General features: G+C 49.3%; 1 protein-coding gene across 2 annotated transcripts in view; it reads left to right on the top strand.

Annotated features, from left to right (window-relative positions):
• Nucleotides 1-329: 329 nt before the first annotated feature.
• SLC4A7 (solute carrier family 4 member 7) overlaps nucleotides 330-9,980 on the top strand; it is a 176,740-nt gene continuing 167,089 nt past the window's right edge. For both annotated transcript variants that reach the window (XM_069730008.1, XM_069730010.1), the window contains exon 1: nucleotides 330-522. In XM_069730008.1, coding sequence (XP_069586109.1) covers nucleotides 475-522 — 48 coding nt within the window. In that variant the 5' untranslated portion in view covers nucleotides 330-474. The remainder of the gene's footprint in view (nucleotides 523-9,980) is intronic.

The following is a 9,980-nucleotide window of genomic DNA, read 5'->3' as shown; positions in this document are numbered from 1 at the left end:
CACAGTGACTCTATAGGTGGCTGCCGTGCGCTGGCAGGAAGGGCTCACGGATGCCACTGGCGACAGATGTGGCCGCAGAGGGCGTGCAGCGCTGCGGTGTGTGAGGCGCTACAGGACCGCTGACCGCTCACTGGCACAGGGCGGGATGGTACCGGCACCTCGGCCAGGAGAATAATGGCGCCCCCACCATCAGCAGCCAGTGCAGGAGGGAACCTCAAGGGAGAAAGCACAAAGCGCGGAGGGGGAAGGGAGGCCGACACCGGGGAGAGGAGGCCCGGCCAATGGAGCTGCCGGGAGACAGAGTGTGGGCGGGACGGGGGGCGGAAGAGGGAGGACCGACACAACGGCACAGCGCTCAGATAAAGACCCGACAGCGGCCCGGGGATTGTGAGGACACCCCATGTTGTGAGCACCGGGAGCGCCCGGCGGGGACACGTGCACAGCTCCTGGACAGTGTGCATCATCCCGGGAGCCATGGACGAGGACCGCGCCGGGGAACAGATGAGACCGCTGCTCACCACGGTACCAGACGCGTCTCATTGTCTCTGCTGCCCCGGTCTCTGGGGTACCGCATGCCCGGTCAACTGCTCTCTGTGTACGGGTACAGTAACAGGGGCACTGTGTGGTACAGGGGTACAGGGGCACTGCGGGGTACAGGGGCACTGTGTGGTACAGGGGTACAGGGGCACTGCGGGGTACAGGGGCACTGCGGGGTACAGGGGTACAGGGGCACTGCGGGGTACAGTAACACGGGCACTGCGTGGTACAGGGGTACAGGGGCACTGCGGGGTACAGGGGTATAGTAACAGGGGCACTGCGTGGTACAGGGGTACAGTAACACGGGCACTGCGTGATACAGGGGTACAGTAACAGAGGGGCACTGCGTGGTACTGGGGCACAGTAATGGGCGCTGCATGGGATATGGGTACAGTAACACAGGGGCACTGCGTGGTACAGGGGCACAGTAACACACGGGCACTGCATGGTACAGGGGTACAGTAACAGAGGGGCACTGCGTGGTACAGGGGTACAGGGGCACTGCATGGTACAGGGGTACAGTAACACGGGCACTGCGTGATACAGGGGTACAGTAACAGAGGGGCACTGCGTGGTACTGGGGCACAGTAACACACGGGCACTGCATGGTACAGGGGTACAGTAACAGAGGGGCACTGCGTGGTACAGGGGTACAGTAACGGGCGCTGCATGGGATATGGGTACAGTAACACAGGGGCACTGCATAGCACATGGGTAAGAAGGAACATAAACCAGCTCACCCGTGATTCAGCAACCAAACCTCGGGAGCACGGACCCACTGTGTCCAGGCGTGCAAGATCCAAAAAAAGAAAGAAATGTCCAGCTTCACCGAGTCCGTAAAAAGGCGATTACTTTATTAACAAACTTTAAACATGGAGGATACAGACTTCAGCACAACCATATGGGTAAGAATCTCAACGCGTTTCTGGAGACTAAGCTTCCTTAATCATGACATCAAATGATGCTGAAGTCTGTATCCTCCATGTTTAAAGTTTGTTAATAAAGAAATCGCTTTTTTACAGACTCGGTGAAGCTGGACATTTCTTTCTTTTTATAGCACATGGGTACAGTAACGGGTGCTGTGTGGCACACGGGTACAGTTACACAGAAGCACTGTGTGGCACACGAGTACAGTAACGGGCGGTGCATAGCACACGGGCACTGTAACACAGGGGCACTGTGTGGAACATGGGCAGTGTGGAATAGGGGCACACAGGCACTAACACGGGTGCTGCGTGACACATGGGGACTGTAACTGTACAGGGGCACTGCGTGACACACGGGCACTGTAGCTGTACAGGGGTGCTGCGTGTCACACGGGCACTAACTACAAGGGTGCTGCATGGCACAAGGCTACAGTAACATGGGCACTGTGGTACATGGCTACAGTAATATGGGCACTGTGGCACGCGGGCACTGTAACACGGGTGCTGCATGGCACACGGGCACTAACAGAGGCACACAGGTACAGTAACACGGGTGCTGTGAGGCACATGGGCACTGTAACACAGGCACTTGGGTACAGTAACATGGGCACTGCTTGGTACACAGGGGCACATTAACACAGGGGTACTGTGGTACATGGGTATGGGCACTGTGGTATAGGGGCACACGTGCACTGTAACATAGGGGCGCTGTGTGCCACACAGGCACTGTGTGGTACACATAAGAACACGGATACAGTAACACAGGGGCACTGTAACACAGGCACTGTTACATGGGTCCTGTGTGGTATGGGGCACACGGGTACAGTAACACGGGTGCTGCGAGGCACTGTAACATGGGCACTGTGTGGTACGGGCAGTGTGAAATGGGCACACTGGCACTAACTACAGGGGCGCTGCGTGGCACACGGGCACTGGTACATGGATACCATAAAATGGGCAGTGTCACACGGGCACTGTAAATGTACATGGGCGCTGTGGCACATGGGTACAGTAACATGGGCACTGTGGCACATGGGCACTGTAAGGCTATATGCTCACGTTGCAGATTTGGGTGCAGAATTTTCTGCACAAAATCTGCATCTCCTGGCAGAAATCACAGGTGCAGATTTGATGCGTTTTTGTTGCGGATTTCATGTGGTTTTTTTTGCCTCTGCGGATTTCTATAATGGAAGGGTGCAGATCCACACAAAAGTGATCTGCTCCTTTCAATCCGCTGCGTTTTCCATGTGGATTTTTTCGCACCAGTAGCGCAGCATTTTTTTTTTTCCTATTGATGTACATTGTACTATAAATCACTCTGCAGATCTGCAACGTTTCTGCGCGGAAAAAAACGCTGCGGATCCACAGTAAATCTGCAACGTGTGCACATAGCCTAACACGGGTGCTGCGTGGCACTGTAACAGAGGCACTTGGGTGCAGTAACATGGGCACTGTGTGGTACATGGGCACAGTAACACGAGCACTGCGTGGTACACAGGGGCGCTGTAAAATGTACTGTAAAATGGGCACTTTAACATAGGGGCGCTGCGTCGCACATGGGCACTACTTGGCACACGGGTACAGTAACACAGGCACTGCTTGGTACACAGAGGCACATGGATACAGTATCACGTGGGTACATTAACACGGGGTGCTGAGAGGCACATGGACATTGTAACACGGGCACTGAGTGGTACATGGGTACCATAAAATGGGCTGGGTGGCACATGGGCACTGTAACACAGGGGCGCTGCGTGGCACATGGGTACAGTAACACACAGGCGCTGCGTGGCACATGGGTACAGTAACATGGGCAATGTGTGGTACAGGGGCACTGCATGGCACACGGGTATTGTTACGGGCACATGGGTACAGTAATACAGGCACTGTGGTACACGAGTACAGTAACAAATGGGTGCGCTGCTTGGTACATGGGTACAGTAACACTGGCACGCTGCGTGGTACATGAACACTAATATACTGGCATTATATGGTACATATTTTATTATATTTGTATGTATGATGGCACGACATGGTACGTGGGCGCCGGTGTGTAGTGGCGCTATGTGGCCACTAACATGGGTGCTAGTGTATACTTTCACGGTGTGGCACATGGACACTAGTCTATACTCTGTGTTGGCACTTTGTGGTACTTCTGCGATTACTGTATACTGGCATAATGTGTTTATCACCTGTATGTTATGTCACAAGCATTGTTTAGATGTTATATACTGTGTCAGGCTGGCACCAGTGATGGTTCCCCAGCGTACATGGGCAGTAATGTACCGCTGCTGGCAGTGTGGCATTGGTACATGTGGTGGCTCCCTAGACTGGCATCATGTGGTCCATGGTGGGCACAGTAACCATATGCCCTCGGGGCTGGGCAGTGTGATACAGCAGCGCATGTGAGGCGTCCTGTACTCCACAGCTCTGCCGCGGACTGGTGCCCGGGGCTGCTCTGCACGTCACAGGCGGCGGGGAGCACGTGGGTGCGCGGGGTTTCCTCCTCCTCACCGGTGACTCCGTCCAGCGTCTCCTCTCTGGTGGAAATGAGTCACACGGAAGAGCCGCCCCGTCCGGCCCCTGCTGCCCCCAGGCTCAGTGTTGTGCCCCCTCAGTGTGCCGCCCTCGGCAGTGGCACTGCTGTGTATTCGGTACAGTGTCATGTCTCCCAATCTGCTCAGTAGCTGTGGGGATGCCGTATACAGAAGCCGCACTGTCTGTACCTGTGCCATCTTGATCTTAGCTGGAGTGGGTCACAGATGCAGGAGGGTCTCTACCAGCCTCACCACACCCCATTAATGTTCATCAGTTGTGGGGTGTCCTGGGCCTCAGAATCAGGTTAAAAATAGGAATAACTGCGACCCAGCTCTGAGTGCTGCTGAGCTACACGCTTTCCATGACTCCCATAGAAGTAAATGGAGATTACCAGTGTCATGTCTAGAGTTTGGTGGGCCCCGATACAGCCTTTGGACCTGCGTGTAGGTCACATGTACGGGCCCTTGTGGCCTTCTAAGGCTATGTGCACACGTTCAGGAATTCATGCAGAAAATTCCTGTGAAAATCCGGACATTTCTGCCAGATTTCCGCAAGAAAACCGCATGCGTTTTTTGCTCGTTTTTTTCCGGACATTTCCCAATGCATTAGACAGTGGGAAAACCGCGAAAAAAAAAAAACGCAAAATTAATGAGCAGGTTCATTATTTTTCCACAATGCGTTTTTCATGCGGAAAAACGCACATCATGTGCACAGAAGTTGCGGATTTCATTAAAAATGATAGGATGCTTAATGTATGCAGATTATTTGCGGTTTTATGGCGTTTTATAGCTCAAAAACGCTGAAAAACCGCAAATAATCTGCAACGTGTGCACATAGCCTAAATCTTAAAGGGAACCTGTCACCCCGAAATTCGCGGGTGAGGTAAGCCCACCGGCATCAGGGGCTTATCTGCAGCATTCTGTAATGCTGTAGATAAGCCCCCGATGTTACCTGAAAGAGGAGAAAAAGACGTTAGATTATACTCACCCAGGGGCGGTCCCGCTGCTGGTCAGGTCAGATGTGCGTCTCCGGTCCGCTGCGGCGCCTCCTATCTTCTTTCCATGACGTCCTCTTCTGGTCTTCAGCCACGGCTCCGGCGCAGGCGTACTTTGCTCTGCCCTGTTGAGGGCAGAGGATAGTACTGCAGTGCGCAGGCGCCGGAAAGGTCAGAGGCTCGGCGCCTGCGCACTGCAGTACTTTGTCTGCCCTCAACAGGGCAGAGCAAAGTACGCCTGCGCCGGAGCCGTGGCTGAAGATCAGAAGAGGACGTCATGGAAAGAAGATAGGAGGCGCCGCAGCGGACCGGAGACGCCCATCTGACCTGACCAGCAGCGGGACCGCCCCTGGGTGAGTATAATCTAACGTCTTTTTCTCCTCTTTCAGGTAACATCGGGGGCTTATCTACAGCATTACAGAATGCTGCAGATAAGCCCCTGATGCCGGTGGGCTTACCTCACCCGCGAATTTCGGGGTGACAGGTGCCCTTTAACCCCTTTACCCCCAAGGGTGGTTTGCACGTTAATGACCGGGCCAATTTTTACAATTCTGACCACTGTCCCTTTATGAGGTTATAACTCTGGAACGCTTCAATGGATCCTGGTGATTCTGACATTGTTTTCTCGTGACATATTGTACTTCATGACAATGGTAAAAATTATTTGATAGTACCTGCGTTTATTTGTGAAAAAAACGGAAATTTGGCGAAAATTATGAAAATTTCGCAATTTTCCAACTTTGAATTTTTATGCAATTAAATCACAGAGATATGTCACACAAAATACTTAATAAATAACATTTCCCACATGTCTACTTTACATCAGCACAATTTTGGAAACAAAATTTTTTTTTGTTAGGGAGTTATAAGGGTTAAAAGTTGACCAGCAATTTCTCATTTCTACAACACCATTTTATTTTAGGGACCACATCTCATTTGAAGTCATTTTGAGGGGTCTATATGATAGAAAATACCCAAGTGTGACACCATTCTAAAAACTACACCCCTCAAGGTGCTCAAAACCATATTCAAGAAGTTTATTAACCCTTCTGGTGCTTCACAGGAATTTTTTGAATGTTTAAATAAAAATGAACATTTAACTTTTTTTCACAAAAAATTTAATTCAGCTCCAATTTGTTTTATTTTACCAAGGGTAACAGGAGAAAATGGACCCCAAACATTGTTGTACAATTTGTCCTGAGTATGCCAATACCCCACATGTGGGGGTAAACCACTGTTTGGGCGCATGGCAGAGCTCGGAAGCGAAGGAGTGCCATTTGACTTTCAATGCAAAATTGACTGGAATTGAGATGGGACGCCATGTTTCGTTTGGAGAGCCCCTGATGTGGCTAAACATTGAAACCCCCCACAAGTGACACCATTTTGGAAAGTAGACCCCCTAAGGAACTTATCTAGAGGTGTGGTGAGCACTTTGACCCAACAAGTGCTTCACAGAAGTTTATAATGTAGAACCGTAAAAATAAAAAATCATATTTTTTCACAAAAATTATCTTTTCGCCCCCAATTTTTTATTTTCCCAAGGGTAAGAGAAGAAATTGGACCCCAAAAGTTGTTGTACAATTTGTCCTGAGTACGCTGATAGCCCATATGTGGGGGTAAACCACTGTTTGGGCGGATGGGAGAGCTCGGAAGGGAAGGAGCGCCGTTTGACTTTTCAATGCAAAATTGACAGGAATTGAAATGGAACCTCATGTTGCGTTTGAAGAGCCACTGATGTGCCTAAACATTGAAACCCCCCACAAGTGACACCATTTTGGAAAGTAGACCCCCTAAGGAACTTATCTAGAGGTGTGGTGAGCACTTTGACCCACCAAGTGCTTCACAGAAGTTTATAATGCAGAGCCGTAAAAATAAAACAAATTTTTTTTCCCACAAAAATTATTTTTTTAGCCCCCAGTTTTGTATTTTCCTGAGGGTAACAGGAGAAATTGGACCCCAAAATTTGTTGCCCAATTTGTCCTGAGTGCGATGATACACCATATGTGGGGGGAACCACTGTTTGGGCACATGGGAGGGCTCAGAAGGGAAGGAGTGCCATTTGAATGCAGACTTAGATGGAATGGTCTGCAGGTGTCACATTGCGTTTGCAGAGCCCCTAATGTACCTAAACAGTAGAAACCCCCCACAAGTGACACCATTTTGGAAAGTAGACCCCCTAAGGAACTCATCTAGATGTGTTGTGATAGCTTTGAACCCCCAAGTGTTTCACTACAGTTTGTAACGCAGAGCCGTGAAAATTAAAAAAAAAAAATCTTTCCCCCCAAAATTATTTTTTAGCCCCCAGTTTTGTATTTTCCCGAGGGTAAGAGGAGAAATTCGACCCCAAAAGTTGTTTTCCAATTTGTCCTGAGTACGCTGATACCCCGTATGTTGGGGGAAACCACCGTTTGAGCGCATGGCAGAGCTCGGAAGGGAAGGAGCGCCATTTGGAATGCAGACTTAGATGGAATGGTCTGCAGACGTCACATTGCGTTTGCAGAACCCCTAATGTACCTAAACAGTAGAAACCCCCCACAAGTGACCCCATATTGGAAACTAGACCCCCCAGGGAACTAATCTAGATGTGTTGTGAGAACTTTGAACCCCCAAGTGTTTCACTACAGTTTATAACGCAGAGCCGTGAAAATAAAAAATCTTTTTTTTTCCCACAAAAAATATGTTTTAGCCCCGAGTTTTGTATTTTCCCAAGGGTAACAGGAGAAATTGGACCCCAAAAGTTGTTGTCCTATTTGTCCTGAGTACGCTGATACCCCATATGTTGGGGTAAACCCCTGTTTGGGCACACGGGAGAGCTCGGAAGGGAAGAAGCACTGTTTTACTTTTTCAACGCAGAATTGGCTGGAATTGAGATCGGACGCCATGTCGCGTTTGGAGAGCCCCTGATGTGCCTAAACAGTGGAAACCCCCCAATTATAACTGAAACCCTAATCCAAACACACCCCTAACCCTAATCCCAACAGTAACCCTAACCACGCCTCTAACCCTGACACACCCCTAACCCTAATCCCAACCCTATTCCCAACCGTAAATGTAATCTAAACCCTAACTGTAACTTTAGCCCCAACCCAAACTGTAGCCCTAGCCCTAGCCCTAACCCTAATCCTAACCCTAACCCTAACCCTAGCCCTAACCCTAGCCCTAACCCTAGCCCTAACCCTAGCCCTAACCCTAGCCCTAGCCCTAGCCCTAACCCTAGCCCTAACCCTAGCCCTAACCCTAGCCCTAGCCCTAACCCTAGCCCTAACCCTAGCCCTAGCCCTAACCCTAGCCCTAACTCTAACCCTAGCCCTAATGGGAAAATGGAAATAAATACATTTTTTAAATTTTTCCCTAACTAAGGGGGTGATGAAGGGGGGTTTGATTTACTTTTATAGCGGGTTTTCTAGCGGATTTTTATGATTGGCAGCCGTCACACACTGAAAGACGCTTTTTATTGCAAAAAATATTTTTTGCGTTACCACATTTTGAGAGCTATAATTTTTCTATATTTTGGTCCACAGAGTCATGTGAGGTCTTGTTTTTTGCGGGACGAGTTGATGTTTTTATTGGTAACATTTTCGGGCACGTGACATTTTTTAATCGCTTTTTATTCCGATTTTTGTGAGGCAGAATGACCAAAAACCAGCTATTCATGAATTTCTTTTGGGGGAGGCGTTTATACCGTTCCGCGTTTGGTAAAATTGATGAAGCAGTTTTATTCTTCGGGTCAGTACGATTACAGCGATACCTCATTTATATCATTTTTTTATGTTTTGGCGCTTTTATACGATAAAAACTATTTTATAGAAAAAATAATTATTTTTGCATCACTTTATTCTAAGGACTATAACTTTTTTATTTTTTTGCTGATGATGCTGTATGGCGGCTCGTTTTTTGCGGGACAAGATGACGCTTTCAGCGGTACCATGGTTAGTTATATCTGTCTTTTTGATCGCGTGTTATTCCACTTTTTGTTCGGCGGTATGATAATAAAGCGTTGTTTTTTGCCTCGTTTTTTTTTTTTTTTTTTCTTACGGTGTTTACTGAAGGGGTTAACTAGTGGGCCAGTTTTATAGGTCGGGCCGTTACAGACGCGGCGATACTAAATATGTGTACTTTTATTGTTTTTTTTTTTTTATTTAGATAAAGAAATGTATTTATGGGAATAATATTTTTTTTTTTTTTTCATTATTTTGGAATATTTTTTTTTATTTTTTTTACACATTTGAAATTTTTTTTTTTTTACTTTTTTACTTTGTCCCAGGGGGGGACATCACAGATCAGTGATCTGACAGTTTGCACAGCACTCTGTCAGATCACTGATCTGATAGGAGTGCAGGCTGCTTCACAGTGCCTGCTCTGAGCAGGCTCTGTGAAGCCACCTCCCTCCCTGCAGGACCCGGATCCGCGGCCATCTTGGATCCGGGGCTGGAGGGAGCAGGGAGGGAGGTGAGACCCTCGCAGCAACGCGATCACATCGTGTTGCTGCGGGGGGCTCAGGGAAGCCCGCAGGGAGCCCCCTCCCTGCGCGGTGCTTCCCTGTACCGCCGGCACATCGCGATCATCTTTGATCGCGGTGTGCCGGGGGTTAATGTGCCGGGGGCGGTCCGTGACCGCTCCTGGCACATAGTGCCGGATGTCAGCTGCGATAAACAGCTGACACCCGGCCGCGATCGGCGGCGCTCCCCCCGTGAGCGCTGCCGATCGCATATGACGTACTATTGCGTCCTTGGGAAGTAAAGCCCACCCCACATGGACGCAATAGTACGTCTAATGGCAGAAAGGGGTTAAAGACCTGGTACTGTATCCCCGCTCCCTATCCAGCAATAATGTCCTCCATCTGGGCCCATCCTGTAATTACTGAGGAGCAGGCGTGCTCGGACACGGTGTGAAACAAGCGTGCTTGGGTGCTAACCGAGAGTCTTCATCGTGTTAAAAAAAAAATATATGTATGTTTGAGTCCACGAGGCTGTCGGACAGTCGCA

The sequence above is a fragment of the Ranitomeya imitator genome, chromosome 6, assembly GCF_032444005.1.
Source record: "Ranitomeya imitator isolate aRanImi1 chromosome 6, aRanImi1.pri, whole genome shotgun sequence".
Lineage (NCBI taxonomy): Eukaryota > Metazoa > Chordata > Amphibia > Anura > Dendrobatidae > Ranitomeya > Ranitomeya imitator.
The sequence above is the reverse complement of the archived record's forward strand: the minus strand, read 5'-3'. Positions and strand labels throughout refer to the sequence as shown.